The sequence below is a fragment of the Cucumis sativus genome, chromosome 1, assembly GCF_000004075.3.
Source record: "Cucumis sativus cultivar 9930 chromosome 1, Cucumber_9930_V3, whole genome shotgun sequence".
Classification (NCBI taxonomy): Eukaryota; Viridiplantae; Streptophyta; class Magnoliopsida; order Cucurbitales; family Cucurbitaceae; genus Cucumis; species Cucumis sativus.
This window is the reverse complement of record NC_026655.2, coordinates 2185397-2203673: the sequence shown is the minus strand read 5'-3', so window position 1 is coordinate 2203673 and position 18277 is coordinate 2185397. Positions and strand designations below refer to the sequence as shown.

The 18277-nt window shown below is 35.0% G+C and overlaps 4 protein-coding genes across 5 annotated transcripts; 1 reads left to right on the top strand and 3 right to left on the bottom strand.

Moving 5' to 3' along the window:
- Positions 1-363: 363 nt before the first annotated feature.
- On the bottom strand, positions 364-1150 carry LOC101223171 (dirigent protein 22). Its single transcript, XM_004138292.3, has one exon. It carries the CDS (start codon positions 1031-1033, stop codon positions 461-463), a length of 573 nt encoding a protein of 190 aa, XP_004138340.1. The 5' UTR covers positions 1034-1150; the 3' UTR covers positions 364-460.
- Positions 1151-3873: 2723 nt separating this feature from the next.
- On the top strand, positions 3874-8696 carry LOC101222937 (kinesin-like protein KIN-8A). Its single transcript, XM_004138291.3, has 7 exons — positions 3874-4989; positions 5488-5761; positions 6162-6212; positions 6310-6402; positions 6476-6841; positions 7077-7763; positions 8152-8696. Exons 1-7 carry the CDS (start codon positions 4208-4210, stop codon positions 8176-8178), a joined length of 2280 nt encoding a protein of 759 aa, XP_004138339.2. The 5' UTR covers positions 3874-4207; the 3' UTR covers positions 8179-8696.
- A 2614-nt stretch (positions 8697-11310) lies between these two features.
- On the bottom strand, positions 11311-12936 carry LOC101214386 (protein MIZU-KUSSEI 1). Its single transcript, XM_011650413.2, has 2 exons — positions 12693-12936; positions 11311-12582 (listed from the first exon to the last, which is right to left on the bottom strand). The coding sequence occupies exon 2, from the start codon at positions 12392-12394 to the stop codon at positions 11606-11608; it is 789 nt and encodes a 262-aa protein (XP_011648715.1). The 5' UTR covers positions 12395-12582; positions 12693-12936; the 3' UTR covers positions 11311-11605.
- Positions 12937-13043: 107 nt separating this feature from the next.
- LOC101214627 (protein Dr1 homolog) lies at positions 13044-16700 on the bottom strand. 2 transcript variants are annotated; one of them, XM_011650398.2, is made up of 6 exons: positions 16537-16700; positions 16334-16403; positions 15029-15118; positions 14635-14729; positions 13654-13722; positions 13044-13417 (listed from the first exon to the last, which is right to left on the bottom strand). In XM_011650398.2, exons 2-6 carry the CDS (start codon positions 16386-16388, stop codon positions 13244-13246), a joined length of 483 nt encoding a protein of 160 aa, XP_011648700.1. In that variant the 5' UTR covers positions 16389-16403; positions 16537-16700; the 3' UTR covers positions 13044-13243. The 2 variants fall into 2 exon arrangements, with proteins under 2 accessions (XP_011648700.1, XP_004138222.1); XM_004138174.3 differs by having other exon boundaries at positions 13044-13405; positions 16537-16697.
- Positions 16701-18277: the final 1577 nt, after the last annotated feature.

The window sequence follows — 18277 nt, the reverse complement described above, 5'->3', positions numbered from 1 at the left end:
GAAAACATTGGTCGTTGATATCAATCTATGGTGTAAATTTCAATCTGACATTCCTTCCTAAAAAGTAAATAAATAAATTCATGTAAACTTCTTAAATCATCTTAAATAAGTTAGAATATTCTTGTTGTTAATATCATGTTTGAATTATGTTCATACGTGTTTTTCAATATTCAATTGAGGGTGAAATATCCAATGTCATATACAACAAGGAACCTACAACGGTGGTAAATACTATAAAATCAAACTTGGTTAGGTTCTTTGACGTTAGATTTTATAAATAATATAGAAAACTAACGATACAAAGTGTGATTTGAACTTCTAACCTCTTCATTTTATGTCATATACCTATGTTGCTAACTCAATTTACATAAACGCAAAATTATTCTTCATTCATAAGCCTTTAAACGATCAGCAAATATTACAAGTAAACGCTGCTGTCGAAGGGAAGGAAAAAAGACAATCAATAATGCAACACATAAACATTATACTCAACAACAGCATCAAACGTGACAGGATCTAAACAATGAGTTTTCGCCAAAGCATAGCCACTACCAAATCTAAACTTACCACTTCCGCCGACCACCGGCATTTCCCTGACGGCGTCGGAGATGTGATTCCGACCAATCACAGTTAAGGAGCTACCTTTATATTTGCCATGAGTAAAAGCAAAGTTCATAGCCATCAAAAGTCCAATTTGATCTTGGGCTGCACCTGCATAGAAGCCTTGAGATCGACCCACCAATTGCGAGCCCAATTCAGGGCCCGCAGTCAAAGGGTTGTCAAACATGTTGACTTGACCGAACTCGGTGACGTTGTTGAGCGGCGGAAGAACTGCGACGCTGGAGGGTCTGCCGCCGCTGACGGTGTCGTGCCAATAAAGGCGAAGGTGTGTAAGTTTTTGGTGTTGTTTGTTGTTGAGTTTTAAGGATTTTGGGTCGATGTTTCTTGCGTAGGATTTGGTTGCTGTGGTAGAACTTACGCCAAATGACAGCAGAATTAAACACAAATTAATGGTCATCGTTTTGGTTGCCATGGCTAAAGAGAAGCCTTCTTTCTTCACTTCTGAATGGAAAAGGTTATATATATATAGTGTGTGTGTGTGTTGGAAATAGAGGATGTGAATGTGATGTTAAATTAGTAATTGAAGTCAATTGTAATGCCATTTTTAAAAGAAATTGAATGATTGTCGTTAAATAGGTTGGACGTTAAGCTCTCATCCGACATTCTTTTTAAGAATATTATGATTATGTTAATTAGTTTGTGTCGATTTAGTTCTAATTATTAAAACATGTAATATCGACAAAAAAGTTAGAGGTTTGAATTTCTCACTTCACATATTGTTGAACTTCAAAATAATATTATACAATATTTTGTAGCAAGATGGTGATCTTGATTGGCAAGGGAAGTTTACTTTTGGATTATAAAGTAAATTTCTAGATGTGGTTCTCGAGCTTGGTCTTGAGAACTTCAATCTAAACAATCTTTCGCTCTCTTGGGCCATTTAGACATGTTAGACCTATGTTATGTGAGTCTTAAGTCAAGTTTTTGAAATCAGCCTCAAATAGCAACATATAATATGTATAAATGTTAGTAAGTTGAGACATTGAAGTGTATAGCTAAAATGGGATGTCAACCAATGAGTATAGCCATATAACTAATGCACAAAACATTATATCTTTTGTTGATATAACTTATTTACATTTTTTTTCTTAACCTGTGTTATGTTTAAGAAATATTTATCTTTTTGTTCATTTCATAAAAATAAATATAGCGATAGAAGGAGAATTCAACTTTAATTTTTAACTTTTACATACCCTTGAAATGTATCAAGGTGAGCCAATTTTAATTCAACTTTAATTTTTAACTTTTACATACCCTTGAAATGTATCAAGGTGAGCCAATTTTGACTAACTTTCTGTTCCAACACAAACTGAATTTTAGATTTGGACGTGTATTTACAATTTTTATTATATATGATCTAAAATTGAGCATTAGCGTAAATTTACAATGTAAACAAGAATATATCTATATCATATTATTTTTCTTTACAGGAATTTGCATCATATTTCTAGGTTGAAAGTTCCAAACTGATATTAGTTATATCAAATTGTTTAAACCATACTTGATATTGTCACACTTCCTATCATATTAAGTCAAATTCCACATTCAAGTTTGTACCAACCAAGTCATTATAAATAATGAAATTAATCATGCAAAGCTATCGTTTGGAAAGTATAAAGTTTTCATTAACTTATTTATATTTTAGTTCCATCGTTACAATTATTTTTTATTTATCTTCTACAATACACAATGATCTTTTTCATCAATATTATCATTATTTTTAACTCATATGAATAGAGTGATAAATGTAAATTTTTTGATTTGATGAAGACATAAAGTATAATGACTGTATTAATCTTTTAAACAATAAAACTTTAAGAAACTATTTAATTAACATAACCTTTACTCAAATAATACATTCATACATTTTAGTATATAACATGTTTAGAATAAATATACTCATATTTAATAAATTATTTGATATTTTAAATTTCTTTAGAATAAATAAGTATATAATTGACCTAATTAATTCATGAATAATGGTGGAAATAATTGTCATAATTTAATTTGGTTTGCTTTTTAAAAATGTCCTTTGCTTTGAAGTTTAGGCATTGGGCTTCATCATAACTAGTTTTGAGCATGCAATTATTTAACACTCAATCCCACTATATGTGATTTAATTATCATATCCCCTATTGGAATCAAACACATCATTAACTTTTGCTTCTCATTTAATATATACAAATATTAATTTACCAAAAAAAAAACAAGAAAAAATACTTTTTTTCTACCCACTTTGGGTAATTTTATTACCAACAAATTAAATTTTATATTTATCAATATTTATATCAAACGAATAAACTCACGAATTTCCTCTCTTACCCTACTTTTTAAGGTATCGAGATTAAAGTACTAAAAAATATATAAAAACGAAAAATACTATTAGAGCAAAAATTGAATATCATCAAACTTTTTATTTATAAAGAATTTTTAAAATTTTAATAGTTAATTAATCCATCGTATCTTAAAACACAAACTGACAATAAATTTCTAATTTTTCCACAAATTGCTTTTACTTGGAGAGAAAACCATGTTCATAGGAACATAATCATACACATGATGCTAAAATGTAAATTAACAAACATATCATACAAAAAAAAAAAGGTTCATTTTCTTTTTAAAGGTAAGTTCTTATCAAAATATCGACTTGATCACTCTGTTTTTTAACTAATCACTCTAAAAAACTGAACACAAGGAAGCCAAGCCTCCACGGACGTAAGGGTATGAACACGAACAACTTTATTATAATATTATAAGTTCAACCTTAGAACATGGATTTTAAGGCACAAAGAAGTATATATATTATATATTGTATTTGTGTGTAGATATAAGGCAATAATATTTGTCATCATTTATGCACTCACCACTAAAAATTCAACCCAATATTATATGATCCAACGTGCTTAAATCACGACCGTTCATTTTTTCCATCAACGGTAAAGTAAAGTAAGATGCATAGTAATAGATGCACCTTAGCCTCACATTAAAACTCACTTTTCTCTAATTATTTCGAATTTCATTATAATTAAAAGCGCAGAGAAGTAATCCCATACGTTCAGAAACATTCCAAGCCGTTTGGTGGTTTGAAAGCCAAATATTTTTTGACCGTTACGAACTTATTATAATTTCAAAATTTTCAAATGCCAAAAAAACTCTACCGCCACTCCTTTTATTGCTCTCCTTCCACTCCACTCGTCTAACGTAATTTTTCAAAATGTTGAGAGTGGAAGAAATAAAAAAGTGGAGTGCCCCATTTAACCAACTTCAAAAACTGATTTTCCCCGCTTCACTGTCAACCGTCCATCACCGTCAGATCAACGGCTCAGATTCTCTATATTAAACATTACTTTGATCTTCATTTCTTCCCCCTTCTTCCCTAAGTTTCAACTTCCGTGAGCTCTGTTTCAGTCTACTCTTCTTCTGTTATTTGGGGACTACCATCATTTTCCCGCAGAGTTTTTTTTCACTTTCCTGGAAAATTTTCAAACCCATTTGAATTATCTGCAGTGTTTCGAAGTGGGTGTCAGTGAGATTTTTTTCTTTTTTGCTGGGTATGTTAGGGTATTGAGAAAAATTCAAGAGAAGAATGCCTGTTTCGACTCGGTCTCAGATCATGAATGACGGACAGATTGATTCAATTCCAGGTCAAGAAGACAAACAGCAAACGAATCTTCCACCTAGAAATCTTCACCATGGATTGAAAGAGAAGATGAAGGCACTAACCCTTTTGTACGAGCAGCAGAAGCTGGCTTCAGCAGCTCTTAAGAGACCATCATTAAAAGAGGAAGATCTAAGATTCACGACGCATCCGAGTGTTGAGCTGAATGGTTCTTGTAAGAAAGAGGAGAAAGAGCCGAAGCTTGAGAATGTAATGAAAGAAAATGCAATGCCTAATTCAACTGTTACAAGAACTTATGTTCTTCCCCAACCGCCGATGGCTGATGCAAAGGAGAATGTGGTGGTTGGAAGTGATAGGATCGTTGGGTTCTCGTGCTCGAAAAAGGCGAGTTTGTCAACAAATGTGGCGAGGAAATTGTCATTAGGGAACTCAATGCCTGTGGTGGAAATGAAGGAGAATGTGGGGTGTAAGAAGTTGCAAGAAATGGAGGAATTGGGGAGTTGCTCAGAGAAGGAGAGTTTGGGGGAAAGTCGGATTTTGGTGTTTGTGAGGCTGAGGCCGATGGCCAAGAAGGAAAAGGAAGCTGGATCTAGGAGTTGTGTTAAAATAGTGAATAGAAGAGATCTCTATTTGACAGAGTTTGCTAATGAGAATGATTATTTGAGACTGAAGCGGCTCCGTGGACGCCATTTTACATTCGACGCCTCATTTCCTGATACCACTAATCAGCAAGAAGTTTATTCCACCACGTAAGTTAAACAAAAAAGAATTGACAAACATTGGCTTTCTAACTGGCTTTTGCTTTGAAATTTGATGTTAATTTGCGTGTTCTTCCGCCTTGAGCATAAAGATGAAGTTTACTTTCAAATTCCACATTCTTATTTCAGATATTGTCCCTGTTCTTGCTTTTCAATAAATCTTTGACCTTCGAGAAATGTTTCAACTGTGCTCGAAGTCTCAATTATGTCTGCATCATGTTTTCTCATTTAGAAGTAGCAAGCGTACATACATAACCATTTCAATTTCGTCTATGATCATGGTTTGTGAGGCATTAAAGAAAGGAAGTAAATTCTAATACAAAAGCTCTGAGACTTCAAATTAGTTTGTTTCCCAGTTCCATCAAAAAAAAAAAAAAATTCTTTGGTCAACAGACATACATTTCTACATTATCTCATTCAATTCTTAGTTCTTTTGCATTTTAAACCTTATTATCTTCCCTTCAAATGTCTACCAATTTGAATGTGCAGGACAGCAGAGCTTGTAGAAGCAGTTCTGCAGGGAAGGAATGGTTCTGTCTTCTGCTATGGAGCCACTGGGGCTGGAAAGACCTACACAATGCTAGGAACGGTTGAGAACCCTGGAGTAATGGTTTTGGCTATCAAAGATCTCTTCACCAAGATTAGGCAGAGGAGCTGCGATGGGAACCATACAGTCCACCTCTCTTACATCGAGGTCTACAATGAAACAGTCAGAGATTTGTTGTCCCCAGGAAGGCCATTAGTCCTCAGAGAAGACAAGCAGGTCTGGGTTGTACATTGTATGACTTGCACTAAATCCATTGAAATTTTAAAGGCGTTTTACTGCTGCTATAAAATCAAACATAAAACGGAAATGATAGAGGGTCGACAGAGAATTACATGGAAAATAATACTTTTCTAGGATCAAAACTGTTAATAACATAAATATGATTATAACTTAAGTTTAAGGCATTCCAACAATTGCCATCCCTTTTCTGTTGGTTGTGTTCCTTTTTATATGAATTGTACCAAACGGCAGGCAGAAACTGGCTTCTTTGTATACTTTTAGCACAGAGATTTGGACAAATACATAAAATTTTTTGAAGTTTATGAGATCTTTATTATCTTTTTAATTGAAATATCTTGATTGCCATTCAGCTAAATGGTTGTTCCAAATACTCCAGGGCATTGTTGCGGCTGGTCTTACGCAATACAGAGCTTACTCCACGGATGAAGTAACTTTCAGAGACTCTAAGTCCTCATAGTTTTGCAAGTTTGATATTTTATGAAATGGAGAACGAACGTCTCACATTTCTGTTGGGTTTTTTCTAGGTGATGGCCTTGCTTCAGCGAGGAAATCAAAACCGAACGACTGAACCGACCCGTGTTAATGAAACTTCTTCACGTTCCCATGCTATACTGCAGGTAACTCCTGCATGATCTCTTTAAGATTTTCCCGAAAAGCTTTCTCACGTTCCTATGCTGTTGCAATATGCAGGTTACAGTTGAGTATCGAGCCAGAGATGGTGCAACGAACGTCGTAAACAGAGTAGGGAAGCTATCATTGATTGACCTTGCTGGGTCAGAGAGAGCACTTGCCACAGATCAGAGAACGTTAAGATCTCTTGAGGGAGCAAACATAAACAGATCACTACTTGCTCTAAGTAGTTGCATCAATGCTCTTGTGGAAGGAAAGAAGCACATTCCTTACAGGAATTCAAAACTTACGCAACTTCTGAAGGACTCGTTAGGAGGAGCTTGTAACACTGTGATGATTGCAAATATCAGCCCAAGCAACCTATCATTTGGTGAAACCCAAAATACACTTCACTGGGCTGATCGTGCTAAAGAGATCAGAACTAAGGTTTGACCAACGCCCTTCTTTTTTTACTTCTAATTTCACCAAGTTCTTTCCATGCAACTCACGAAATCTAAAATTTTGAAGGACTCAAAACTTATTTTACTGTTCGTAACACCTTATTTTGGTTCGTCAGAAAGTCCTAAATTTACTCCCCTGGATGCATAACGGTGGCAAAAGATCAAACTTTCCTTTACCAATGACGATTTTTTCACTGTTAACATTTTGCACGTAAATGTAGGTTGCAGAAGCAAATGAGGAAATAATTAAGGCACCTGAATCTGAATCGGACCAGGCGAAACTACTGCTTGAATTGCAGAAAGAAAATCGTGAACTGCGTGTGCAGTTGGCTCGCCAGCAACAGAAGTTACTTACATTACAGGCACAATCCCTGGCTGCAGTTGGGTCTCCAACCCCATCTTCAGCCACATCTCTTCTAACTCCTCCAACGTCTGTTTACCAAAATGAGAAACGGAAACCGAGATCATCCTTCTTGAATGGGAACTGTTTCACACCAGAATCTAGAAGGAAGGGAGCAGAGGAAGGAGTTAGAGAGCTTCGACGCACGGTGAAACAATTAGAAGCCGAGCTTGAGAAGACAAAGAAAGAGCACGTTGTGCAGTTGAAGCAAAAAGATGATATTATCGGTGAGCTTTTGAAGAAAAGTGAAAAAACAGCAGGATTGGTGAGAGGAGAAGGAGCAAAGAGGGCAGAAACAAGAACCAGCTTAAGACCAAAGGAGCCGAGCATTGGTGAACTGAAGAGCCCGAGCCACCGTTTCAAATCACCAGCTCCAACAGCTAAAAAACGAAGCTTTTGGGACATAACAACAACTAATAGCCCATCTGTTGCCACATTAAATGGAAGGAAGACCAGAAGTCATGTACTTGCAGAGCCTCCTACTGCTGCTCCCTCTATGCTTCGTCAGGTAGGGTTTCTCTTTTGACCTTATAAATTTTTATAAAGCTAAAATCTTAAAGGTAAGGTACTCTAGCAGAAAAACTTAGGCTGTCTTTCGACTCCATCCAACTATTTCTTTCTCATTTCACTTGTTTGTGAGTTTGATTGCTCCCCACCTTGTTGAACATTATATCAAATGTTAGGGGCAACAAACTTCAAGATATCTCTACAATGGTATGGATTGTGAACTTTGACATAAGCCTCTTGGCTTTGCAATTTCACACAAAAAAGTCTCGTACCATTGAAGAAAGTCGTCCTCCCTTATAAACTCATGATCATCTCCCTAGCCTATGTAGGACTTTGATCGCATTCCCAATATCTAATCCATCTTATTTTTCTGTTATCAACAAATGCAGCCGGGCTTTGCTCGACAGAAGCCATAGCTTTGAAGTGAGACTCAAAAGAAGATTGACAAGAAAGAATTAGAGTGGTGATTGACAAGAAAGAAATAGAGTGGTGATTGACAAGAAAGAAATGGAGTGGTGATTGACAAGAAAGAAATAGAGTGGTGACTAGGCTCTACTTTTGAAGTGTAAGACTAAGAGAAGAACAAAAAGTACAAAAGAAACAGAATTCTGACTAAGTCCTAAGATCTGCTTGAGGAGAAAAGATAATGTCTTCACGGTAGATAATACTTCTGCCTCAGCTGATGGATTTTTCATGTACACAAGTGATTATTAGATGGTAGATTTCCTTAGCTTTTTTGTTCTTGTATGTGAATTCCTGCAATTGAGATTGTGTGTTGCATATTTTTTTATTCTTTGAAGTCAAAATCCCTGTACTAACTAACTGGAACACTGTCCATGAGTTATTTCTCAACTGTTGGCTTTGTCGAAGGTATCATCTGGGTATTTATTATTCACCCAAGAATGATAAGTTTCAACTTTACATTCTCTCTCCACTCTTGTTAATCATCAGTATTTGTTTAGCAGAAGTGATTTTTTTGTTTGTAACTAATCTGCAATGCTTATTGGAAAGAGAAGTCCAACCTTGTGAACCCTCTCATGTAATGTATCTCAAGATGATATTTAAATATGACCAAAAAGTAGAGAAGGCGTATATATAACATGAGAGTGTAATCATTAGAATGTATAGCAGAGAAGCTTCAAACTTTGAAATTCCTCCAAGTTATCAAAAGTTAATAAGCTTGTTGTGCTGATTGTGCGCCAAAAGCTTACAATTATATAGTGTCTTGCTCCACTGAGATCAGATTTCATGATAAATGCCAAAACTCATCTAGCACCTACTCAGCTTAACACAACTTGATCTTCTCCTTGGCTAGAATTCGATAGTGTCTTTGCTTTTTTTTTAAAAAAAATGTTTTAAATTACTTAAAAGGCACATCTCTCTTTGATTGTGATGCCTCTCGTTGCTAGTTTGAAATAACTTTTCGATTGCTTTAAATTACTGAGGGAAAAAAATACATTTTTAAGTATTTGAGAAGTCATTCTAAACATGTCTCTTTGCTCTGTAGCACCAACTCAACATATCAAAATCTTTCCTATTGCAATACATCTTAGTCGGAATAACCTTTTAAGTTCTTTAAATTCCATAAAAGAAAATCATTTGAAAATTCGTTCCAAATAGGTCCTCTACCTAGAGCGACATTATCTTCACCTTCCTAAACCAAACATTCCTTTAATAAGGTCTCTATCTAAAACATTTTGTCATCTAAGATGATTTAGACGATGTACTTTCAGACAATTGTGCTGTTCATTAAGCTTTACTTTGACCCACCAACTCCATCATTGGAGTTGCTTTAGCAACCTCTGACTATCACAGAAGAGGGGAAGAATGTTTTTAACTTAGAATAACAGTCAAATATAACTGGACTAAGAAATGTGATCAAAAGGTATCAAACAACTCTCTTACAAAGCTCAATCAATAAACTTTCTGTCATGCTGATATTTATCTACAAAGATGACACTTCTCGTAAATTTCTCCTTTTTCTAAGACAGCAGACAAAGGTGAAAGGATCATATGTCAATTTCTCATTTTCAATGCAACTTGTTCTCAACCTCTCAGGGCAGATTTGATGACAGTCAAACTGGTTTAGTTTCCCTAGATAGCTGATGTGGGATTTTAACTTCTTTGACCTTGTTTAAAACAAAAGTTTTGTAATTTAGAGAGAGCAATAATGAGTATTTGGGGAGTGAAAAAGCAAGTTCTCCAATTATATAAATTTATTTTGCTTAAATTTTTTTTGAAGAGTTTGCACTAGCTGATGGATTTAGTGGCTGTTGATTATGTAAACAGCCACTAACATTTTGAAATTTTGTGAAGAATGATAAGCAATCATCAAAACTCACAATGGGTTCTACTTTCTTTTGAGAGATAATCTTTAGAATTTGATTTTGACCCATCTATGAGCCAAACCCTCTCCCCCATTGAATAAAGTAACAAAAGGCAGAGTGAGAAAAGCCTTGAAACTAGGGAAAGTGGTGGGCTTGCGCCACACTTTATTCATATGACCAAACTGACCATCATAAAGCAAATCATTGCCAATTTCACATGGGGGTAAACAAGTCATTTTGACAATGGAGGAGAATTTAGTCATTCCAAAGAACCAAATTCCAAAGTAGGAAAAGAAAGAAGAAAGAAAAGCAGTCAAGAAATGAAGAAAAAAAAGACTCAGCTGTGCTGTCAGGAAGAGGATTTTGAACTTTTTTTAAATATATAAACATTGCTTTTTATGACTTCCATGATTTGGCCCTTGTAAAAAATTCTCTTGGGATCATTTTGGAGACAACTATGAGCCCAAGTAATGATTGAATGCTCTTCACTTTAAGACCAAAAAATATAAAGTTTGTGATGGTAAGATGATGGGTGACTCTAAACAGAAAAAAGAAGAATACTGTTGGAAAGAGAAGAAAAAGCTAAAGTAAAATACAAAGAACTCTTATCATTGGCTTCTTTCAAGGTAGAGAGAGAGAGAAGAGATCCTTATAATCATATGATGATTATAGCTATTAACAAAGTATGATCTAAATTTTGGTTAAAACTTGAAATTTTAATGTATTATTTCCAAATCACATGTTTTTGGAGAAAATCAGGTTGGGTATTTTTCTTTCCCTTTATGGTTGTTTTGTTGTTTGAAACAATAGTGTCTATTTTGAAGCTTATGTAAATATATAGATGGAGAGTTTCTTTATTCCAAATAAAGGGTGTTTTATGTAAAAAAAAACAAAGAACTTGTTAACTTTAGTTTGTAAGTTCAAGCAAATTTCAAATTTGAGATGAGAGTAAATGGGTAAAGTAAAAAGTTAAAAAGTTGAAGAAGCAATCTTAAAAATTTGAACATAGAAACAATCATAATTGAATGTGACACCATTTAATAATTTTACTACATCATCACATCACATGCCCAAAAAACATTACATATTTTATGATGTCATAAGATTGGACAAGACAACACAGCCTCTGTTGAGTCCTATAGGATGGAGATTTTTCCCCCTACCTTTTGAAGAGATCAAAATGAAGATTGTTTATTTAAACAGTAAAAATGAGTACTATTCTTGAAAAAATCAAACAAAAACTTTTTTTAAGGTAATTGTAATTAATCGTGAATTAAACAGAAACTATACATTTACACCTTCATCTCCCCGACCCATCTCATCATCTTGTAATGTATCCCCCTCAAACCCAACAAAAAGAAAGAAAATCCTAAACTGGTAATAATACAAAGTACAGCACATCAAAAAAGAGAAGAAAAAACAACACATGGAGTTGGACTTTAGCTGAGATGCAGCTACTGAAATGAAGGAACCTCGAGTAAAGTGACCCAGATGAATCCTTCCATGGTTGCTGAAATTATACTCTTAACAAATAGATACTGAGCTCAGGAGCTCCATTACTGTCTGGGTTCATCATGTAGAAAGCTTCAGAATCCCTTGAACCTACAACTCTCTCAAACTTTGCCCTCATGTACATAATCTCACCATCTGATCCACTTTCTCCTTCGTCGCTGACCTTGGCGTCTTCGTTAACCGGTAAAACACCAGCGCCCATGGAGATTGGTTCCACAGCCTTCAAGATCTTCAATTCCTTAGGTCCACATTCTCTCCTTGAAGCAAAACCACATTTCTTCCCATTGCAAAATGTCCTCCAAACAGGCTCTTCAAGCAGTCTCCTTCCCGGTGGTTTCTTGTTCTCATCTTTCTCTTTATCGCATTCCAACGCAATTCGAACCAATCCAGATGCCATTTCCTTCACCAAACCACTGATTGGAGTAGCAAGTTCAATCAAGAAAGCTGGATGTGAATTGGGGTCTCTCTGGAATGCAAAATGAACGTGACCCCGGCGAGAACCAAAGAGTGTTCCAACCACTCGAGAACGGAGACCATGCTGTGAGTTGCGGTTGCGGCCAAGGGCTGTGAGAACCGAACGGAACCGAGAGATGGCAAGCTGTTGCAGTTTCCTTCTGGTCAATTGTGCTCGAACCTGTTGCTGTTCCTCTGGCTCTTGTGAGATAGGCTTGGCGTTCTCCTGCTTTTCTTCTACAGCAGATTCTAAGGAGTTGAAGGTGGAATCTTCTTCATCTTCATTACTAACCTTCCTTGTCCAATGGAAGTGCCTTCTGGAGGAGGATTCCAGAGCCATAACTGTCTGCAGCTGAGAAACAAGGAAGAAGGAAGTAAGGTAGATTCTTTAGAAGGTTGGTTGGTAGGAGAGAGAATGAGAGGAGTGTATAATAGAGAGAATGTGGTTTCTCCCCTTTTATTTGCTATGTGGGGCTCTCATCATTTAATCCTTAGTTTCAAGGTTCATTGATGTGCTGCAAGAGAATCCTGACAAAAGAAACATAGAGTGACCCACCAACTGATACGGGGAGACATAAGGAAAGAGACTTCAAATTAAAAAGAGAGAGAAAGAGAAAGGCAATGTCTGTGCAACTTACTTGCGAGATTGGCATTTGGTTGACTTGAATCACAAACAGTGAAACGCATCAAAAGCCAACCTAAGTATAAGCCGTAGCTGTTCATAAATAGACAATCTAACGAAAACCAAATCCAAATCCATGTAAGAAAATGACGCACAAAGCTTGTTGGGGCACTGAGCAACAATGTTGTTGCCCATAAAGTTAATAGTAATTTTCTCGAGACCCATCTTCTTCTCATTTCTCCAAAGACAAGAATGTTTCATTTAAGTATTGAAGATTTTGAATGGTGATAAATAGGACTAACATTTGAGATAGTAGAGATAGTATAATGGAGAGAGAGAGAGAGAGAGAGAGAGAGAGAGAGAGAGAGAGATTTAAACAGTCACTACTTGTATTAATAACTAAACATGGATCCGCAAATATGGATATATATTACAATGCATCTTCACAGAGCCCAGTAGCTAGGTTAATCATTTCTTTTTTGTACATATGCACAAGGCATATTTGAGGCACAAATGGAAGGGGTCAAGGAATCTTGCCTATTGTTGAAGAAAATAAAGATCCTAAAATTAGCTCTCTAAACTTTGCTCAGGCTCCGATTGCTTTGGTGCAGTATTACTGCCGTTCATTCTTGCACGTGCCTCGGCAAACATTCTTTGTTGCTCAGCTAAAGCTTCTTCTTCGGTCATCTCAGCTCCATTACTCCACTTTCCTCCTTTCAATGAGTCTTGCTGCAGAAGTTTCTCGAAAGAGAGAAAATAAAAATGTTAGTGCTTCTAGATGTCTTGAAACACACATGAGCCAAAACCAGAACTAAATTTTATGACCTAATTCTAATTATGAGAATGATGGAAAATAATCCTTTATGGAATGAAATAAAATACATACTGATTATCTAGACTGCAGCAAATTTCTATATGATCAATCACTTCAATTAATTCATTGGACAGGTACCATAGTAAATATACTGAAGTATTACCATAGTTTCGATCCTGTGTTGTTCATATGCAGCATAAACTTCCGCAATGTATTCACTAAAACCAAGCACCTGATCATATATATAAACATAAGTGTAAGCCCAAAAGCATAGATAATGTAAAGTAGCCAAGCAAAAGCTGCAAATCACTCTCTCTTCAAGCACAAGAACATAGGTTTTTCTTCTTTTTTTTCCTTTCTTTTTTTTAAAAGAGATGAAACTTTTCATTGAAGAAAGGAGAAGAAACTAGAGCTCAAATTAAAAGGAGACAAATAATAAAAATGTAAAACACATAAAAAATGCTAAAGCAAAGAACAAAATATAAAGACTAAGCTGGAAAGATATATGTTTGAATTGGAACATGGAGGCATTAAACTGCACATGACATTGCTAACATATATTGAGATTTGTTTCTCCTCCATTACTGTGAATTAGGAGAAAACTAAGATTTCTGCGGAGTAGATTAATCCTTGACCCAAGCTGAGTTCAAATATATAAAAGACAGTAGATTTAAAATAAATTTTGTGCTGAAAATATTAATAGATTAAGATAGAACAATATGATCGGTTCTTAAAGTAAAAAAAAAAAAAAAAATTCTATTATTACTTGTAGTCATAATGAAAGCCTGGTTTCTCATAAAATAAAAAGTAAAGCAGAGCACTAAAATGATTCCATGATCAGAATGGTTGCCAACCATCGATCAAACATACAAGGAGTACATTGGTAAGTCCTAGTTGAGACCTTCAAATTTTTATTACACTGAATAACATTCATTTACTTAACATACAAGGATCAGGTACTTTAGCTGTACAGCCTTATCAAGCAATACTGAATAAAACTTCTACAAAATGGGAATTTTGAATCCATGGAGCTGGATGGTAAACAAGAAAATACTAGCATGTATTATCCTAAAGCATAATAACAAGTAACACATAAACGTTTATATTATTAAGAATGTAAATGAAACTTGGATAGTTCATAGACCTCAAGAGCCTTGAGCACGTGCTCAGGTGCAATTGTTCTTTTTTCTTCTTTGCTACAAACTTCATTAGACTCTGACGATACAAGGTTTATAAACTCTGCAAGAACAGCAAAATAAAGAGAGTGCAATTCTTGAGTAAGAAGTGATAATTGATCAGTCATGAAAACCTGCCACCACCTTAAATAGCTCATGTGGGGAGGACAATAGTAAAAAAAAGGTACAAAAAATCAACTACACAATAAAATAGAACAACAGTGTCTGAAGACAACTACTGCCCCTTATTGTTGGAAAAATAATAGAACCATTACGGTCATTAACAGTAGCACAGAAAACCAACATCAAGTGCTAACACGTAAAATGTTAAAATGTACAAAGAAAATGGCAAGATATTCTCACCTACACAACACTCAATCAGAAGATCTTGAGCGTCTCTTGCAACCCGTACATCAGGGGGCAACATCTCTTTGATAATCTTGGTCATAGTCGCTGAAAAAGAAAATTTGGAAAAAAAAACAAAAAATTTAATGATTAAAAAAAACTACCAGGGAAACATCATGCTACCCTATGCATGGCTCAACGGGTTGACAGTCAATGTTTTAACCTCTAACAAATATAAGAGATTTAAATCCGCCCACATACAAAGGAACAAACCAAAGCAAACTTCAGCAGTTACTTAGGCAATTAAATGGTCTTCAATTACCTTGTTTGTTCAAGGAAGGTTGTCTTTTTTTTTTTTAATGTAAACAACTTTCACCGATAAAAAAATGAAAGAAAGGAAGGGTGCCATATTATTGTCACCATATTACATCATATCAAAGTTTGAACCAATTCATGTAAGCTAATGAAACTGAAAGAAAAAGGACACAGGAGTAGAGAAACTCCAAACAATTGGGAACATAAATGTCCACAAAACTACTCTTCCAAAGAAAGGCATCTAGCTTGAAAGCTGAACAAGAACAACAAAACAAACCCGATTCAAAGGCAGCAAAGAACAAAAAGAAGGGAAGAATTTCGAAGTAAGATGAAACTCCAGTACAAAAGAAAATCCAACTGTTTTCGAAAACCCTGTCATCTTACATAGTATACTTATAATAAGTTTTGTAAACTGGGTGACTGGTAATTCGTGTAGCAGATGTGGGATGAAAGCAAAAACATGAATGAAGCCAAAGAATATATCTATCCACGTTTACAGAACGTGAACACATTAGAGTAAGAACTGATGAACACTAGAGCATCAATATTTAGTTATGGCGTACAGCAAACAAGTCACTCGCTTGTCCCCACAGAAAAAGACAGAAAAGAAAAACAGGAAACGAGTTCCCTTCCATGAACTCCTCCTGAAATTATGGACTTTCAAGTTCCCACCAAAAATTGCCGCCTCATGCAGCCGTACCGAGTAAACAAAATCCAATAAACGAGAAAATAAGCACCCAGGGTTGTCTTCTCCAGTCGAAACGAAAATTAACGGTACCACTAATCGCTCAACTCACAAAATATAGATTTTCCAGACATAAACTTCAACACACAATTCCATACTTCCTCTTCAGAATTTATAAAAAATAACCCAAAATTAAAATAATCGTTGTAAAGTAAGAGAAAGCCCGTATTAGTCCATGAATCCTCACATCAAATTCACTACACCATGAGGGAAAAAAACCCTAAAAAATCAGACAACAAAAACACCGCAGAAATTACAAGTACCCTTTGGAAGCGAGGCGTCCTCTTTAGACTTTCCTACTATGTCCATCGGCTCCATACCGAACCTTCAAAACTGAAATACATACAACCCAGAAAAAAAAAATCAGAGAAAAAAGAACCCCAAGGGCGGAAATAAAAACATAAACAAATTCAGGAAAAATAAAACACAAACGAAGCAAGGAAAAGAGAAGGAGATCGGAACTTACGAGGACCCAGAAGAGAATAGAAAAACGGAATAGAGAAAACCGGAAAATGACGACGGCGATCCCAGGGATTGAAGACGATCGGAATCGTAGGAGGCGAAGGAGGTGGTGGTGTGGTGGAGGAAGGGCATTGTTGATATATGCATTTTTATCAGAGGTTATTGTGGTTCTTCAGGATAAGAGAGTAAGATCTCGCTCGCAGGAGATTAGGGCAAAGGTAGAGCACAAGCGCGTGCGTCACGTGCCAACGATGCGCGTGGATAAAGTGCAACCGAATGAATAAGTTGGATCACGTGGGACCCGTGGGGTTTGCCTCTTTTAGCGCTGATTGGTTGAGAGAAGAGAATAACTCTCACGCGCTGGAGTAGCGCGTCATGGAGTGGGAACTTTGGATGCTTTTTTTTTCTTTTTGGTAATTTGTAATTATGATATTAAATAATATATTATTATATTTGTTTTTCTAATTTTATTCTTTTAAAAAAATAAAAAGGAAAAATAAAAAGCCAGTTGTTCTTAGGATGGGTCGTCTTTTACTTGTTCCAAATGTTTGATAAATTGCGCCTCTTGAAAGAGATTGTGCTGTGTCGTGGCATTCGAGAATTGGTTCTTTGGTCAAATTGTGGAATCCCCCCCTCCCCCCACCCACTTGGTTTCTTGGGCCTTCCACTTTATGGGCCTTCCACTTTATGGGCCTCAAATGGCTCCGTAATCTAAACAATACGCCTATGCTTACGTTGCGTTGGGTTGAAATTTGTGTATGATGTTTAATACTTTTTTTTTCCCCCTTAGATGGTAGTTTGTAATACATATTGTTGATATTGGATAGCTATAAGTACTTTAAATTGATGAAATCAATTCTTTTTGTTTATGTCACTATTTCTCTTAATTTAAACACTTACTTGTTTTGTTATATATTTTTATAAGTATTTATATAAATAACTAAAACTTGTTTTTTATTCTTTTTAATTTTGGTTTAGAGTGTTTTCTTTAAAATTAATTGTTTTTTAATAAAAATATATTTCAAAATATTACCGAACAACTCGATTTTTTTATTTTTAAAAAATTTAAACATCTTAAGAGCTAATCCAAATATTCTTTCGTTGTTTTTATTTACTATGAGTTGTAATGAAATTATTTTTGTCGTAATTTAACGTGATTTACATCTAACAAAAGTAGTTTTAGCTTTTAAAACAATTATAAACATATTTTTGACCGTGTTAGTAGTTTTTCTTTATGAGAATATGGGAGGAAACACTTCTTTTTTGTTAGATAAATGACGATTCTTCGTAAATAGACAATGATGTTTTGTTTTTTCTTTATTTATTTTGTTATATTTAAAAATAACCTCATATTTAAAACCATCATGATTTAGATTATACTCTCAAAACTAATTTTATATTATTGTATAGTTCTAGCTAATTTTGGATGAAATATTGTACCGGCTAGATTAACTTTGACCAACAAAAAGAAATGTATTATGCTTCAAATTGATAGTGGTGTTGATTACTATCTAACATTAGTTTGGAGATTGTATATCATTCTCCAATAGTTATAGTACTAACCAAAATTATAAAATAAAATGGTAAAATTAATTAAAATCAACATTTTGAAATGCAATACTAAACAAAAATACAAAATTATAAAATATGAAAACGGTAAGATTTATCTATCTACTATCCAAATAAAACACATTTGACGTAAATATGTTGCCACGTTAAAAGATAATGCCTTTAAAACTTCGTCA